This window comes from Cicer arietinum, chromosome 5 (genome assembly GCF_000331145.2).
Source record: "Cicer arietinum cultivar CDC Frontier isolate Library 1 chromosome 5, Cicar.CDCFrontier_v2.0, whole genome shotgun sequence".
Taxonomy (NCBI): domain Eukaryota; kingdom Viridiplantae; phylum Streptophyta; class Magnoliopsida; order Fabales; family Fabaceae; genus Cicer; species Cicer arietinum.
This window is the reverse complement of record NC_021164.2, coordinates 62,711,446-62,730,848: the sequence shown is the minus strand read 5'-3', so window position 1 is coordinate 62,730,848 and position 19,403 is coordinate 62,711,446. Positions and strand designations below refer to the sequence as shown.

Genomic DNA, 19,403 nt, shown 5'->3' with positions numbered 1-19,403 from the left:
ATTGCCCAGTTGTGAGTTGTGACTATCGAAGAGACAAATCTTTGTTGAGCTGCTTATTCTTCATTCTACATTGTTAGTGATTTCCTACGATAAGATAGTAGCTTTGACTTTAGAGCATATTAGGCATGACAACTTTAGTCAATTGTGTATATACCATCATAAAGTGACGTACGATGCTTTACTTTGTGCATCTCATGGGAGCAAAAGAAAGGAATTAACCAACAATATTTTTCAGTGTTCCAACTTCCCTCCCTCCCCCAATCCATCATTAATGTCTGCCTTGAGCAATACTACATCATATACACTGTTTTTCTTTTTTTGTTCTACTTATGTATTCTTTTATATCCACTAAAATTTAGATTACTCACTATGTTGGAAGGGAACTTTTAGTTAGCCTAATAAATTGAAAGAATTCGATACAATTACTTTTTAAGTAATAAGTGAATGATTTTTCAATCAATAAACTATTTGTAAACTTTTGAAAAACAATTGTAATACAAATATTTTGTAAACACAAATATTGACAACCGAACATGGTATATATATGCAATCGACAATTTTTTTTAATGTTTTTTCTCTTACTTCATTTCGCGTGCACCACGTCACATTCAGCATGGTATTAACATGTATGTCTCCATTATTTACATTTTTATATTTAGCTACTATAATTTTTAAAATGTTATAACATAGCTTTCTATTAAACGAAACTCAATAATTCAACAATTTGTTACAAGAATAATTGCATCAAAAATTATTTTAGAAAGGAAACTCCACATAATCATTTGATCATTTTCCATGTCAACTTATAGAGCTCATAAATTTTAATCGAAAAAAATTGTATTAGAATACAAAGTTATTATTTGAACATTAATATATGATATTATATGTATGTTTCCCTATCTTAAAGGGCTGGTCCGAGGACCAAAATTAAGGCTCTAGGCCTCCAAAATATAATTACCTTTTCATTTATATTTAACCCTCAAAAGATAAAAATATTTTAGTGCAACAAATAATACTACACTATTTTTTGCTTTTTAATAATATTTAAAAAAATATTATCAAAATAAAAAAAATATTGCCAAAGAGAATAAACAACATTTCTCGTACGTCTCATATGCGAGCATTGCCTATTATTATTTTTGGCAACATTTTTCTCGCACTTTTAGACACACTATTTATAAAGATTGCCTAAACTATTTACAATTACAAAAAGATACAATTATTAGTACATTTAATTAAATTATTTTACATCTAAAAAAAGGTAGAAATGGATTAAATAAAATTATAGAAAAATATTGTTGTTAGTATTAATTTTTTTTTCTTTCTAAATTGTACTTTAAAAAATATTTTAAGCCTCGGTAAGTATTGGACTTGTCCTGCTTAGATCACTTACTTTTTATTTTCTACAACTAGTACACATTTCAAATCTACGAACAAAAACCAAATTACACTATTTGATATTAAAATTTTGATGTTGATTTATGATTTTCCATTAGAATATGTATGTATGCATTGCTAGAAATTTCTCTTCGATACAACATATATTATCATCAATTAAGATTTAAATCATTAGAAAAGACTTGAGTTACATAATTTCATAATTACCAATGAAAAGTTGTTTAATTCCATGAAATTACTAGTATAACATAAAATATACAATCTTAATTTAAATTGTTTTTAGCTATATTATTTTTTACTAAAATCTAAATAATTTGCCTCGTCTATAAGTTATAATGTCAAATTTGAATCTCTATGCTCAATTAATTCGAACGTCCATGTACTTTTTAATGACTACATTTCAGTGTGAAGAACAACATGAGGTGTCAACATGAGGTGTGTTAGGTAGCAGTCATTTTTCTAATGCCACCGTTTCTAACCTAAGATGAACTTGTTTGTAAAATACGCTGTCCTCTAATGTGATAAACATTCACATTGACTTTGGAAGTACTTAACAGGCATAAGACACACATTATGGTAGCTAACCTTGTTGTCAAAAGTGACCCTTTGTCCCATTCTTGTTTTTAATTGATGTTGAAGGATTGAATTTAATGATGTGATCAACCGCGAGTGTTCGTTTGATTAGAGGTTTATAAGTTGGTTCAGATTTTGAGATTAGAGTCTCCCGCATATTATTACAAGAAAACATTCACTTTGTAGCTAATTTAAAAAAGATTTTATAGGTGTAAAAATCTTTCACAATTATTAATTAAAAAAGTTGTCGCAAATACTAAAATTAAAAAAGTTGTCGCAAATACTAAAATTTAAATTGGTTGTTATTTGTGGCTAAAAAAGTCATCACAAATCAAAATAAAAAATTTGGAGCAGCAAAAAACAATCATAAAATGGTTAAACGGAAAAATTATTTGAATTTGTGGTGGTCAATACCCTCACATTGGACTTGATTGGTTTATCGTCGGATAATATTTCATCAAATAATGATGGAAGGAGTGGAGCTAATGATTAGAGGAATTATTATGATGATCGATGTATTCGAATAATATTTTCTATTTTTATTTTGGACTTGTATAAATATATTGTATATTATTATATAATTATGGTGTATTTTATTTTTGATTTGTATGATATAATTTATTAATTTTGGAATGTTTTATTTTGTTTGTTAGTAATAGTTTAATTAATATTAAAATTATATTTTGGTTTAAATATGTTTTTGTTTACTAAAATATACCACTTTTTTATTTTAGTCCCTGTAAGTTTTTTTTTTTTAGATTACCCTCCGTAAAATTATAAACAATCGGTTTTGGTCCATGACATCAAATCAATCTTTCAAGATAAAAAATACCTTATAATTTATTAAAATCAAACTACAACTAACAAATTTAATATCCATCTTTTTATCACTATATTAAACTATTAAAATTAATTTGATAGTATGATATAGATCAACAACAAATATATAAATATAATTCATATTGACAATTTTTTTTTTACGTCAACAATTTTATATATAAGTACAATATATTGTGGATTTTAGTTGCACACGTTGTGGTGTGCGTTTCAGTTTCTCTTTTTTTCTTCTATATTACACAAATCATTTCTTTTTTGAAGTTTTTGATTCCAACGTAGAGTTTTGTACCAGCACCCCCCATTTTTACCTCCCACCCCCTCAATCATGTGTAAAAGACCATTTTACCCTCAATTTCATTATGAAACCCCAAATCGTTCGAAAGTTTGTATCATGTTGAAAGTTTCGAAATGGAAGTCTCGAAAGTTTGAAAGTTTAGAAACATAGAAACTTTCGAAAGTTTCATGGAATTAGAAAGTTTCGAAATGGTTGATGCTCGAAGAAATGAAAATTTCGAAATAGAGGTCGAAAATATGAAAGTTTCGAATGATGAAACGAAGTATATTTTTCCCATAAATAATGAAACTTTCGAAAGTTTCGTTTAACAAGAAAGTTTTGAAATACAGAAACTTTCGAAAGTTTCGAAATGCAAAATTTTGCAAAACTTTCGATATATGTTGAGTTTCGAAAATTTGGTATTAATGGAAAGTTTCGAAATACATTTTTATTAGTAATAAATAGTAATAAATAATAATAAATTCATAATAATAAATTTATGGTAATAAATTAATAGTAATAATAAATTTGATATTTAAATATTTCATTTCGAACGTTTGGTATTTTTCCAAAGTTTTGAAATTAGTAATTTTTTCTGCATAATTACATTTCGAAAGTTTCCAATTTTACAAAACATTCGAAAGTTGGGGTGGAAGACTGAAATGGAAATATTTTCCATAATTTTTTACAAATTAAATAAGGGTAAAATAGTCTTTAAAAAAAATTGGGGGGTGGGAGGTAAAAATGGGGGGTGCGTGGTACAAAACCCTCCAACGTATGTGATGTGAGAGATGGGTAATATGTGCCTAAATCATATATTGCTCAAGCCCAACTTTCAGTGGGTTGTCATTGTGCCTTTTAATGCCATGGACCACCAGCAAACATTCCCAAGGCCCACTGCAATGGGCTTTAACTCGTAACTAGGAAAAATATAAATTTTAGTTTGAGTCAATTTCGAATATTGTTATTGAATATGTACTAATGCACTACTTCACTTGGTTTTGTAACAATTAAGATTTATAATTGACATGAATGATATGAGATGTGCAAAATGACCACTGTTTTTGCATATTTACCCATAAAAGTTGACCTGTGACAAGTTTAAAATGACCAATCATTAAAAAAACTCTAGAAAGATATTGAGCTCACTAGGCAAGTTATAGAGTTAATAAAATGGTTGTAAAAGGAGGAAGCTCTTGACAATTCGCCTCATCTTCTATATCTCTTTGTATAGTGTATTGAGCGTTTGTTTGATTAATTAATAATCTACTAGTAAATTATGGAATTAAAATAATATATTTAAAAATAATAATAATTAAAATAATGTGGCCTAACCAACTCCTTTTGAACCAAACAATTTGCCTTGATTTTATTGAACAACATATTTCAATATTATTTGGGTTCATTTTGCCATAAATAGGAGGATTAAAATAAAAATAATAATAATAATATTCTTTTGCAATAACTAAAAATACAATTTAGTTTATTCTTTGTGGTGAAAAAAAAGCCTAAGTTAGAAATATTGTAAATGATAACCACTTGTTAACAAAACAAAAGGTTAGAAGAAGAAAAAATCTCACTGCAAAGGTTGAGTTCCATGAGTTCAAATAAATTTATAGCTAATTCAATATATGAGGCAGTAAATAAATTATCAAGATTGCAGATTTTAACTCTGTGTAGATTGAATTTATTTAACATTATCTACTAGTATAAATGCTTGTAGTTCTATTTGACACAATTATCTACTAGCCCAAATTCATAAGCCATCTTAACAAACTTTTGAAATAGAGCTTATGAAAGAAAAGATGGAGCAATGCATTGCTCACGGGTACCACACTCAATTATCATCTAATCATCAAAATAAATAATGTGTTAAAATTATTATTGTTTGTATATATATTTTTTTTATCTTAAAAAATATGTAAATTTCATCCTGATAAACTCACACAACTGTGAGGTGTTAGATTCAAACATAAAATAAGACGTCTAACATATCAATATTAGTATTTGTCCTAATTAAGCTATGATTTATTGTTCATATATTTTAGTGTCTAAGCATTTTTTTTAATAATCCAATCACATAATTTGTACATCCAAACTTTTTTTTTTATGACATAAATACACGTGCTATCAACTCACCAAATATATATTATATCTTTATTTATATTCTAACAACTAAAATATAATTATTTGATTACACATAATTTTATTTTTAAAATTTAAATTGTTTATTTAATAATGTCAATGGATAAGTTTCATAATTTCATTACTTATTTAATTTTTTTATTAATTTATAATATTTAAAATATAATAAGTTAAACCATACCCTTGGCAACATCTATTGTGAGTTAAACTATACCCTTTTCATTTATTGAATTAACTTTCTTTAGTTTATGTGGTTTGTGAGCACCTACAATTTGGTTCATAATGACATATGGGATCATGATTCATAAGGTTAGCTTCATTAGTTTTATCTTGAGTTCAATTTATACAACTAGAAAAATAGTAATTAGCTGCCATACTTAGCACCAGATATAGACACCGACGACAGCTATGATATCGACGCTACATAGCGTCGGCCAAGCCCACGCTACCTCACCAAATATTTTTATTAATCATTAGCGTCGGTCGATCCGACGCGAAAGAAAATATGGCACGCCAACTTATTTTAACCTTTAATCATCCTATAGCGTCGGTGAAGCCGACGCTACACTTTCTGATTTGTCAATTTTTTTTTTTTGTTAAAATTTTTGTATGTTTGTTTTTTTCAATCTTTCGCACCTTTTTATTCAATTTTTTTTTTATTTCTATAATTTTTTATGTTTGCTTACAAATTATTCAATTATTGATAATTTATGTTTTTATTTTTATAAGTAAAGTAAAATTGTGTTTTAAATAAAATAAAAAAGTAAGACAAGTTATAAGTACTATCAATATTTTGAGTAATAATTTCTTTTATTTCTACGTTCGATTATTATAGTATCTATTTAATTAATTAAATTAAAAGTTTTAATATATTTATCTATTCAATTTTAACTCAAATAACTTAATAAATTGTTTTTATAATTAAAATTAAAATTTTATTATTAATATTAATTTTACTAAAATCATAACAAAAAAACTTTATTTAAAAATAGTTCTAAAATGATAAAACTTAAAAATTTGATGATAATAAATCTAAAATATAATCAAATTCATTTATAAAAGATATGTTATTTAACTATGAGTGATTTAATTTAATAATATCAAAATATATTAATTTTAAATGTAACATAAAATTGTTAAAAAAATTAAACTATTATATCAATTGTAGAAAAGTAAAATAAAATTGACGGATTTTCTTAGTGTCTATTAAAATTGTTCAATTTTTTAAAATAGACAAAAAGTAAAAATGGAAAATATAAAAGAAGAATCTGATAACGAAACCTAATTACAATCACATAACCTTAGTTTTTCAATCTCAACCACCACCAATCACATAACCTAATTACTGATTCAAACTCAATTAATTTATCTAGTATAAGTCGCATTTATGACATAAACTCTCATGCTATCAACTCTTACTTCTCTTAGATATAAATAAAAGTAAATTAAATTAAATACTCTTACTACTCTACTCTTAAATATAGATAAATGTAAATTAAATAAAATTGTTTATAGTCCAAATTTTAGACTTTATTATGGATTGACAAAAGGCCTAATCCTACTTTAGTCGCCCGCTCTAGCCTAGCATGTCTTCCCACCGCAAAAGTTTTAGGGTTTCTGAATTCACAACCAAGTCTGATTAAATCGTTGGGAACAGTCACTTCTGCCACCCTCAGCGACAAATATGTGACATTCAATGTCATTTATTGTCTCTATCTCCAATAGACTATAACTATATTTTACCTCTCACTCTCTTAATTATTATAAGGTTTGTAGCATTCCACCTCAAAGTACGAAGTATGGTTCGTGAACCAAAGTTGGTCATTCAACTTAATCCAATTTAAATAAAAATTAAATCTATCAATTTTCTTAGACCTATTTTTGTATACATTTAAGACCGAAAATAGTATGTCATAAACATTTAAATAAAGATTTTATCCAACCATACCCTTTATCAAAAAAAATAAAATAAAACTTTACTAAAAGCACTTTATATAGTTAGAAAGATAAGAATAAGATTAGGCTACCAATTCAACAAAGATTAGTCATATCACGCATCCAAACGTGTGATCATATCTTATAATAATTGGTGAAAATACGATAACGTCCAAAACCAATTTGGTAGCAGTCTTCTGCACGGATTTTTTTTTTTTTTTTTTAAATATAGGATGCATCAATACAAAGAAATATACTTATATGATGTTTTACGAAACTGGAAAGGGTACCTCACTTTTATCTAGCAATAATACAATTATTATTGATATATTCAAATTTTACAAGCAACAAGTAGTTGCTCTATCTGTGCTAGAATAAAAGTCTACTTGCAGTGGCACTTTCCAACTTTATAAAAGGCTCTCAAATACTCTCTCATACAAGTAAAAATATATAATTTTACATTCATAAAGTATAATAGTTAAATATATTTAATTTTATTTTCTTTTAAATATATTTAAGTTCCTTAATTTTTTTATAAAAATAAATACATTTATTGACAAACCTCACAACATTAATAAATCAATATAAATATAAGATAATAACATTAAATATGAATATATTACTTAATAGTAGTATTTATTTGTATTTGTGTTTGTCAAACAAATTTATTTATATTTGAATTAAATATATCTTGCTTATAATTTAATCTAGAAAAAATATTATGCAAAGCACACAACTATGGCAATATACACCACTGATATGAAATAACCATTCAATTTTTTTTTGATCAACCATTCAAAAAGTTAGAATTAGAATCCAATAAACTATTATAGGACATGTATTTTGTTAGAAATTATGACCTCTAATCGTTAAAAATATGAGAATTATTATCAACAAGATTATTAAACAACTTATCAAAGATCAGCAGCGGAATATATTCAGGAACAAAGATTCACACAGTAGCAAATATTATCAATATATGAGAACAAAAACAATGCTTAATTCAGAATGTTAATCAAGATAGAAAATCACTTATACAAACATTCAAGAATAAGCTTTCAAGCAATATCAAAATAAAAGAGAAAGGATAAGAAACAAGTGTACCAAGATTTATACTGGTTCAACTATCAGTTTGATAGCCTACATCCAGTCCTGAAATCCAAATCAGATTTCAGTCTTTCCAATAGAATTGACTTGAGTACGTTTTACATATTGTCCAGCTAACACAAGGTCTATCTATCCAACTCATTCGCTTCTATTACACTACCACCTGATCCTTGGAGTTACTCGCCAAACTCTCACAAGATCAAGGTGAAACTTCTTCTTGATGATCACACACCAACAAAGAGAGCCACCAGTTTACTTACTAGATTTCTAAAACTTCAATTACAGAAAATTGTCTTTCACAAAGAATTAAAGAGTATCAAGAACTTTTACTCAATCACTATGTAGGATCTCACACAAAAGTATTTAGTCAATGAATATTTGTGTGTTGTAACAACTTTTCTCTCAGAGTGTTTTTCAAAATGTTTATGAAAAAGTATTATCAAAGTTATTCAAAAGTTGTTCAAAAGTTATTTTAAAAAAGTGATTGAATCAGCTTATATATATTCAGAAAAACATCAGGACAATCGATTGCTCAATCGATTGTATAATGGTTTAAAACTAACTTAATAGATTACCCAATCGATTTTCGCGTGTCTTGTTTTTCTTGAATCTTAAACATATAAGCATGAATCGATTTGCCAATCGATTTCTTTAATACATGAACCAGAACTAATACTATGATTGTATCAGAATCGATTGAGTAATTGATTATAGGTGTTTTGTTCAAACAACGAGATCAAAACAATCGATTGCTCAGTCGACTTCATAATCACAGTCATAATCGATTTGGCAATAAGCTGAATCCTTTCTGTAACTTAAACATTTAGCTTCAATCGATTCGTCAATCGATTGTGCTGGTCACAGTGACTCATACATTTTCTTCAATCGATTGTGCTGATCATAGTGACTCAGACATTTACGTCAATCGATTGTGCTTGTTACAGAACCTCAGCTTTGGTCAAAATCAATGTGCCAATCGATTTATTCAAAGTGGTTCTGATAAATGATTAACTGCAATCGATTACCCAATCGATTGCCACAAACTTGTAGTTTAAGAAATCTAATTCAATTGATGTCCCAATCGATTTGATTGATCACAAAACTTATTCCTGATGAAAAACTTTGTCACAATCAATTTGACAATCGATTGATTCAGTAATTGGTTGGTTCTGTGATTTGCAAAATCGATTACTCAATTGATGTCTCAATCAATTCTCCAATTGATTGGATTAAGCCCATAACTCAGGTTTTACTAAAAACCTTTAAGTAATCGATTTCCTAATCGATTTACGTAGTAAAAACTCTTGTTCTGAGTCAGACAATCGATTGTCCAATTGATTTATCAATTGACTTATTAGTTGATTGATTTATTTTCATTGGCAAAGACTTAAGTATGAGACCATAGTCATTAGTCTACTAAACTAACTACTATGACACCTAATTACACTATACATATGTGCATCTTTCTCAAGCATATCCTCCAACTTTGGTTGATTCCTTGAGTTGCAAGCTTTTGTTCCAAATGTATGGTGTCTACTTGTTTGCCTGAAATGTTTCTCAATTCAAATCATTAGATCAATCAAATACTTTATATGTATTGTATGTTTGGGAATTAAATCAAAAACATGATCAGGGAAGCTCATGACTTACATATTTGTGTCTTTATAAATATAAAATGCAAAATTGTGTTTACTTTAATTTGCATTTTATAAATGTAATCCTTTATTTTTTTTTTCTCTTTCATATTCAATAAATTCTCTTTAATATTTGAGTTAGCAAAAGCTCAATGGCTCCAAATGAATTCGTCCTTTCAATTCAAATTACTTCCAATTCTCTCTATTTCTTAATTTTACTATTTTTCTTTTTCAATATTCATTATTTTTTATTCAAGAAATTTATATCGTATAAATTATGCATTTAAAATTTTACACAAATTTAAAATCATTTAATATATTATTGAGATACATAAAATTAATGTCTTATACATTTATATTGAACACCGTTAATCTTTATGAGTTTTAATAACATATCAAATTAATTTAATATTATATTAAATTTTACATATATGATCTATATGATATAAATTTTTAATTCAAAAAAAAAAATATAAAATTAAAAGAAATGAAGATAAGTGAAAGAGATCAAATAAATTTTAAATTTAGATGATCTAAAATAGAGACAATAACACTGAAAATCTAGTATTATTGTTCCATTATGGTGGCTCCAATGGCTCGAAAATAGAGACAATAACATGATTAAAGATGTTATAAACTCAAATCTCAATATATTCATGGATATATTCTCTATTAAATGTTTAGTTAGTTTATATTGTTAGACTTAATATTAGTTGCTTTGTTAGTTAACAAACTAATATTCTAGTTAGTGTTAGTTAATTGTTGCACTAAATAATTATTTTATATCAATTAGTTGTTTATCTAATTGATTATATATGTCTATTTACTCGTTGATGTAATTCATTATTTCAATTATTAATATTATTTAATTTACTTTTTCATATTTGTCTTTTATCAATTGCTTATATCAAGAATCGTAATATGTTATTAGAAAAGACAATTACTCTACTATATTTTTTCACAAATTTTCATCAAAGCTTCATTGAATTATTTCTAATATTCTATTTTCTCTTTGAATCTTCAAATTTTCTATCAAGAATATAAATTTTCATATTGTTTTTGTTGTTGTTATTTTCATCTTCCAAGACAATCATTTTCATCTGGCAATTATGATTATAGCCTCAGCATAAAAAACTTGAAGCATCAATGGAAGTGCAAAAAAAGTATTTGATCAAATACAAATCTTCATAGATAATTGATCAATGTTACTTGAAAAATATGAAGTTCGGCAACAACAAAAAACCTAGAGTACATGCAAGGTCAAGAGAGTAAGAGTTTTTTGAGGTTGGATTCAAGAAGCACATGAAGATCTTGAAGTATGGCGGTAAACACGTACAAGATTACAAAGGAATTTTTGTCAACAATAACTCACGATCAAAAGTTACAATTGGTTGATTGAAAAAACGAGGAGTGTTAACAACACACTTTCTTCTATTGATTGAAATTTATGTGGGACCTACTAAATTATGTGGCTTCCATTTAAATCTTGTGAGGCTCATGTGAATTTCAACCAATAAAAAAAGATATGTTGAAAAGTATATGATCAAGAGAGTGTTGTTATATATATATATATAAAACGAACGTATCTAGTGAAAACTGAAAGTTATTGTGAGAAATGAGAACTATTAATAATAATAATTGAATTAAATTAATACACAAGATTAAATTAATGTTACGTGATTGTATCTCTATCAAATAGTTCTTGGATACTGTATGCTATAATATCTCTAAATTTATTTTCTTTTTATTTTTGTAATAACTCAAATTAAAAACTTCTTAATAAATATATTATTTTTATTTTTATATTTTTTTGACTCAAGAATTTTATTTTTATTAAACTTGCATTTTATTGTTGATTGTAATATTATTGTAACTTCCAAATTTTAATTCTTATTATTGTAATATTCTATTGACTCAAATGTCACATATTTCAAATTTCAATAATTGTATCTTAACTATTGGAAATGTTATTTTGAGTTTATATAATCTAACAACTTTTTTTTATTTAAGCATTATTAATTAGAATTAACTATTATGAATAATTTTATTAATAAATTTATTAATTTTTTATTATAATAAAACAGTAGGTGTGGCTAGTTTGAATTGTGATTTTCAAAATTTGATTTTTACAAATTCTATATTTATTTTAAAAATTATTTCAAAGAATTTTTTTTGGAAATACAAAAGTTTCTTAGATTTATTTTTATTAACATAAAACAATGATTGAAGAGTAGTTTTTATTTTGGTAAACAATAAAAACACAGATTTAATAAAATTAAAATCCTTTAGTCAAAAAATTATAAAAATAAAAATAAAATCCTTAAATAATCCTATTTCACAAGTACATGATGGAGTTTTATTTTTTGAATATAAAATTAAGGAGTTTTTAATTCGAATTCTTACAAAAATGAAAGAAAAAAAATGTAAATATATCATAAAATAAAGTATCTAAAAGTTTTTGGGTTGAGATTCAATTAAATAACATATTTAGTGAATAATTTAATACTGTGCGATAATTAAATCTAATAGTTATTATTAATAGTTCTCGTTTCTTACGATAAATATATATATATATATATATATATATATATATATATATTGAAGAAAAAAACAAAAAAGAAAAAAATCTAATAAAAAACAATGTATTTGATATTTGTTATGCTAAATAAAAAAGAATTCATTAAAAAAATGGTGATATTCTTCTTTAAAAAATCTAATCGGTTATATTAGTTTCTATTAATAATATGTATAATCATGCATATATGTATTTTTTTTGTCGGTGAAATTTTGGCGTTTAAAATTATTTTCAATTAAGAATTTTTGAAATTTCAAATTCGTTATAGCCAATCAATTTTATGTTTTAACTTCCTTTTATCCTATGTCTTTTTTTTATTTCTTTATTGATATTTTCCAAGTTTTAAGTATAATAAACATGTTTTATAATTAATTATTTAATACTAATTAATTATTTATATAATTGATTATATAAATATAAATATCATTTAATTTATTTTATTTATTCATTATCAATATTATTCAATCTACGTTTGTTTATTTATATTTTATCAATATTTTAAATTAAAAATCGTAATTGTTTGTAAATTTTTGAAAGGTGGAGATAAAATTCATTTGACAATGATATTATCTCAAGTAAGGATAGTGTATTTGTTGATGAATTAATTATAGTTACATCCAACTTACAAATGTATAAATTTTAGAAATTTTATTTTCTCTTGAGGATAACACTAAACTCTAAACACGAGGTGGTCTTAAATTTAGCTTAATTGTGTTTTGATTTTATTTGAAAATATAGCTTAATTGTGTTTTGATTTTTTCAAATTGCAAACATCAATCAATTTTTAAAATTATAAAATAATAATTAAAATAGTCTATATTTAAATTTTTATTAATAAATATTACGACGGGACATATTAATTAAATATTTGACATTTTTATATTATTTTATATTAATATTATTACATCATAAATTAATTATTATATGCAAATCTATACACAATTATAATTACTTACAAATTTATTATAATAATATTTTATAAACAAATAAAATATTTAATTAGAATACTACTTAAAGTAACTAACAACAAATTCCTTTAAAAACTAATTGATTGATATTTGAAAATATTTATCAATTTATAAATTTAGAATTTAATTTAATTCATTATAATTTCAGAAATGAATTCGTATGTTTAATAGTTAATTAAGATTTAGTGGAGAGGAGCGAAAAGTTGTTTAGGTAGCGACTTTTCAGAATTGTGGTATGATAGAGAGACAGTATAATTAGCTGTCAAGTGGCATTAAAGTGAAATGAATACGGTCAAATTTCATAAATAGCCTCCTCGAAAAAGCGAGCAACAACGTTAGCACGCAAACAAGGGAGGCCAAGGTAGGAAGATAAAAAGGCAAAACAAGAACAATCCATTCTCCACTCTCATATCTCACCGAGCCGTGCCACTGTCAACAGTTTTGTTTCTATACACCCTTCTTCTCATTCTGTTTTGTTACTCTCACCAAACACGTGCAATTCTAACCCAAACTCCAACTCACATGCTTCTTATTATATTCCCAACCAAAAAACTGTCTACACCAGTATCCTAAATTATAAAATTATTATGGGTGGCAATGGTAAGCATAGGTGGAAAATTTCCTTCCATCGTTCTTCTACTCACTCTAAGCAAATACAGCCTCCCAAGGAATTTCTATGTCCCATTTCCGGGTCATTAATGTCCGACCCGGTTGTCACATCTTCGGGTCAAACCTTTGAACGCATCTCCGTCCAAGTCTGTGCCGACTTAAAATTCACCCCCATCCTAGAAGACGGGACTCGACCCGATTTCTCCACAATCATCCCCAATTTAGCAATCAAAACAACGATTCTCAATTGGTGCGACAAATCCCGTATCCAACACCCGCACACACCGGATTATGCCTCCATTGAGAACATCGTTAAGGAAGCAAAAGCAGCCTCTGCGGGGAATCAGGAACCAATCAAGGTTTCTGAAAAGGAGCTGTTAAACGCGGTGGTGGATAACTCGCCGGTGATTTTCTCACACGCCGCCACTGAATTAGGGCCACGTGTCAACCACTTCGATTCAGGATCGTCCTCTGAGGAATCAGTAATCATCGGAGAGAGTCCAGGAACACCTTTACCTTTCACGCTTCGTCCTACGTGTTTCTCTCCCTCTTCCTCTTCGTCGTTCGAGATCGAAGTTCAAAACCCTAACGTCCCTGTTTCGGAAGAAGAAGAATCGTTACTGAAGAAGCTGAAGAGCAACGATATTTTCGAGCAAGAGCAAGGAGTGCTTTCTCTTAGAAGCATCACGAGGAATAGAGAAGACGCTAGGGTTTCGCTCTCCACGCAACGGATTCTCTCGGCGCTTCGATCGCTAATCACTTCACGTTACGTTGTTGTTCAGGTCAACGCAGTAGCTTCGTTGGTCAACATTTCGCTTGAGAAAACGAACAAAGTGAGGATTGTTAGGTTAGGGTTTGTTCCGTTTCTCATTGATGTGTTGAAGGGGGGATTAGGTGAATCGCAGGAACACGCTGCTGGCGCGCTCTTTAGTTTAGCTTTGGACGATGATAACAAGATGGCAATTGGTGTTCTCGGCGCGTTGCAGCCGCTTATGCACGCGCTGAGGTCTGAATCTGAGCGAACTCGTCATGACTCGGCGCTTGCACTCTATCATTTAACTTTGGTTCAGAGTAACCGAGTCAAGCTTGTGAAACTTGGGATGGTACCCACGCTTATTTCGATGGTGAAAACGGCGACAATGGCGAGTAGGGTTTTGCTGATTCTGTGCAATTTGGCAATGTCTGTGGAGGGAAGGACGGCGATGCTGGACGCTAATGCGGTGGAGTGTCTGGTGAGTTTGTTGAAAGAGAATGAGTTGGACTCCGAGGCGACTCGGGAGAATTGTGTTGCAGCGTTGTATGCTTTGAGTCATGGGAGCTTGAGGTTTAAAGGGTTGGCGAAGGAAGCGAAAGCTGTGGAGGTTTTGAGGGTGATTGAGGAGACGGGGACGGAGAGAGCCAGGGAGAAGGCTAAAAGGATATTGCAGACGATGAGGGGTTTTGGAGATGGTGACGATGAAGAAGGTTCCGAGTTTGACAGTGGGTTAACTCGAACTCGTTACAGAGTTGCTGGAGCAAGGAACACCAACCTCATCAACACAACTACATTTTAGGTTTCTCATTTGGATTTTACACATTTTTTCAACAGTTTATATATTATCTGGTTTAGGTTCTGTAGGAAAATGGATTAATTGTTATTTGATGAAATGAAATGTGTAAGTTGTAGGTAGTTTGAGGGGATTGAAGAGGATGATGGTTCTGAAATGTGAATTACTAGTTTATTGGTGATGTTAGGTTTGGGGTGTAAATCATGGAGGAGGACATTTCAAACTTGCTATTTTGCTAAACCTTATGTGAATAAATTTAGTCTTAATCAGGGTTTAGGACTTACATTGATGGTTGTTTGTAGTCTTGTGTGTACATAATTATACTAAATTGTTTACTTTTGGTTTCACATACACAGAAAATAGAAATGTGTAGGGTATCATTGCTGACTTCATGTTGGTGTATTGGTTCCTTTGTTAAGGTTATCTGTGAATCTCTTGATCTGGTCGTGTTATTCGTTAATCTGAGTTTTCATTTCAATATCTCAAGATTTGCATGCAAATTAGCAGCAATTTTTCTCTAGGCATTGTTCTTTTCTTTTAATTTTGATCAAATTGAAGGAACTGAAGTGGGATGGGGTGGATCAGCAATTCCTTTCTATTGCTGTTGTCCTGTTTGGAGGTGACTGTGTACCATCAACAACTATTTATTTAAGGAACATTTAAAATACCATATTAGTATATTGGTGTCGGTCTTAGACAGAGTGATTCAGGTATGCATAAACATACCCTGTGGAATAACCATGATTCACTCCTCACGTGCTTTGATTGTGGCTGATTCAAGTCTGTCTCTTTGTTTCACGGAAGAGAGAGACATAGAAGAAGAAAAAAATTGTTTATTATAAAAGAAAATAGAAAAATTTGCTTTGAAGTTTATATACCTTTTTTTAATGAAAAATAAAATATGAATTTAAAAAGATAATTGCATTTTGAATATTATTTTCTAATTTCTCATTTAATATTACATTTACTTAATTTTTTATCAATTGAATAGTTAAAATTTTATTTATCTTTCTATAAGGAAATATATAAGATTAATTCCTTTTATTATGTTTTTTAGATTCCTTTTATTCTTTTGTCATTACATGTAAAATTAAGGTTTAAATATGAATTATTTTTTTTTATTTTTTATTTTTTTTCCTTTAAATACAAAAATAAAAGATTGATATTATATTTTTGTCTAAAATTAATTACATCTTTTCAACATCTCATCAATTTTTTCTTTTCATTTATGTTGTCTCTGTATTATTACAAGAGAATGATTGTCTTGTGTTTTTACTTTCTTGTTTCTCTAGAGGAATCTCGACAATAGCTAGAATTTAAAAAGAAGAGAGAGGTGGAGTTTTAAAGAATGAGATTAAAATCGAAGAAAAATCCCATGAAAACTACACCGGAGGTAATCCATTCCCTTTTACACTCAATTGGGAGTTAGGATACAATCTTTATCTTTTATTTTATTTGTATTTCTTTCCCCGAAAAAGTGTTGTGCATATTTAGTTATATACTAAATGTAATAAAATTGGTATTCTTGTAATGGTAATGGGATAAGGATTGGAATTGAGTGTGGTACAGTTCTTCCAGCTGTTTGCAATCAAAACTCTCAAGTATATCGACATCACCATCTTTACCTTCTCTCATAAGTTACATACCAAACTTTCTACCATTACTCACTTATTTGGATAATTACATTTCAAATTATGATGATATGCACATGCTCACACTTTTATTCAATTTATCTCATAGAGAGAGAGTATATGTAACTGGATTAAGATAATTGTTTTGTAAATTGAGATAAACCCCTTACCTCTCAAAAAGTACTGATAACATGGCAAATTTTATATTGTTTTCATCTAATAAAAAAAGCCAACAAAAGGAAATTATTATACCATTTTCTGTAAAACTCGTGCTGTTTTTTTAAGGAAGAAATACTATTGAATTTATAATTTTGATAAAAATCTGAAGAAAAAAAATGGCTAGACAAATTTACAACAATTGTGTTATTTGAACATTAAAATACAGACACATATGCTTCTCTATCTCTTTCTTACTTTTTACTTTTTCACTTTTACAATTTACACACATTTTTAGGTACACACCAAAATAAATAAATAAAACACCGTAAAATTATTTCTCAAAAGACAAGGTTCTCAAGTGACACCAGAAAAGGTTACAACATAAACTGATAAATTAGTAACAATTTAGAATACTCCACATATAAGTTTTAGAAATTAATAAAGCAAGTTGCAAGTATGTTTCCCGCTCTAGCTGGCCTGAACCTACTCCCACTATACCTGCACTGGGCACGTAATACAGAGAAACCTCTGCCTCTAATTAATTAATCTCTGTCATTCTGTAAAATAACGAAGTCTCTGCTATATATATATATACACACTTTTTCACATTAAATAAATTAAAAAAACATCATGTAAAAATATTAGTAACATATAATTAGATAAATGTGATGTATTATGGTGTTTACTCTTTAGGTAATTTTCAAGGGAAACTTTACTAGTAATTTGGCCTATATAATGCTAGTATGTGAAGTGTCTTAGTTAACTTATTGAGCGATGTTGTTTGAAATTTGAAGATCAGAGTTCAAACATCAAACCCTTCTCCCTTTCTGTTCTCTGTCTCTGCAGCTATGGCTCTACGTCTGCTTCTTGTGTTGGGGATGTTGCTGATGATTAGCCTTGCTAAGGTACACTAACATCAGTCTCAATCTTGCATATATATTCAACTAAGAAAACACTCTTTTTCAAGAATTTTAGTATACATTGGTAGCTTCAGCCACTAGAAGCGATGTTTTTTTAGTAGTTTTCATGTTTTGGTTTCTGCTTGTCACGCAGGTTTCATCTGATCTGAAGCTAGAGGAAGAAGAAAAAGAACTGCGCCTTCTTGATGAGACAGTATGCTTTAATATATTGTGCAGTATATATTTTGTACTTACTCATTATTGTTGAAATGCTTATTAAAGTGATGTAAAAATTCTTACTCTCTTGTTGGAATTCTCTCTACAGCTTATTGTATTTGTGAGGGGCGGGAACAGAAGGCTAATGCAAAACATAGGTAACATACCTATTATCAGTAACAACCACATTAATTAATGCTTTCAAATTTCTAACCAAGAGGTTATGCTTAGTAACTAGAGAGAGAGTTGATACATTTATAAGGTTGTGTAATTTTTTTTTACTCATTGTTCCACATTAAAATTAGTGGAAGACATGATTTTTGATTCTTTATTACTTCGTAGATTGCAGTGGACTGTGCAAATTGAGGTGCAGTTCTCATTCAAGGCCCAGCCTGTGCTATAGGGCATGTGGAACTTGTTGTGTGAGGTGCAAGTGTGTCCCACCTGGTACATCCGGAAACAGGGAGCTATGTGGGACTTGCTATATGGATATGACCACACATGGCAATAAGACTAAGTGCCCTTAGATGAACAAACACATTGGATGTTAGCTCAATTAGATTGTACTCCACTCTTCCTCCCATCAACCAAAAACTTGTGTAATTCAAGTGTACTGTGTAGGTATTTTACCTCAAAACAAGAAGTGCGCTCTAGGTTGATTTCTATCTACTTAGGAGATGTGTTGTGCACTTCGGTTGTATTGATATTTTACTTAGTGTTGTGTTGTAGTTTGTTTGTGTGTCATGGTGTGACCACTATGATATTTGATTGAGTCAATTAAAACTTATTACCTTTGTTTGCTTGAAATATAAAACTAATGCATTATCTACCGAGTTTGGGTTTAGTAGAAGAGGTTTGAATTGGTAGACCAAAAATCACACAATTTGAACTGGTAG

At 28.4% G+C, this 19,403-nt stretch overlaps 2 protein-coding genes across 3 annotated transcripts; both read left to right on the top strand.

Annotated features, from left to right (window-relative positions):
* Positions 1 to 13,743: 13,743 nt before the first annotated feature.
* Positions 13,744 to 16,025, top strand: LOC101506976 (U-box domain-containing protein 38). The gene has a single exon (XM_004501901.4). The coding sequence runs from the start codon at positions 14,034 to 14,036 to the stop codon at positions 15,606 to 15,608; it is 1,575 nt and encodes a 524-aa protein (XP_004501958.1). The 5' UTR covers positions 13,744 to 14,033; the 3' UTR covers positions 15,609 to 16,025.
* Positions 16,026 to 16,845: 820 nt separating this feature from the next.
* Positions 16,846 to 19,336, top strand: LOC101506644 (snakin-2-like). Of its 2 annotated transcripts, none has more exons than XM_004501900.4 (5): positions 16,846 to 16,995; positions 18,239 to 18,297; positions 18,446 to 18,505; positions 18,617 to 18,665; positions 18,850 to 19,336. In XM_004501900.4, the coding sequence occupies exons 2-5, from the start codon at positions 18,241 to 18,243 to the stop codon at positions 19,032 to 19,034; spliced, it is 351 nt and encodes a 116-aa protein (XP_004501957.1). In that variant the 5' UTR covers positions 16,846 to 16,995; positions 18,239 to 18,240; the 3' UTR covers positions 19,035 to 19,336. The 2 variants fall into 2 exon arrangements, with proteins under 2 accessions (XP_004501957.1, XP_073224584.1); XM_073368483.1 differs by lacking the exon at positions 16,846 to 16,995 and adding an exon at positions 17,834 to 17,903.
* Positions 19,337 to 19,403: the final 67 nt, after the last annotated feature.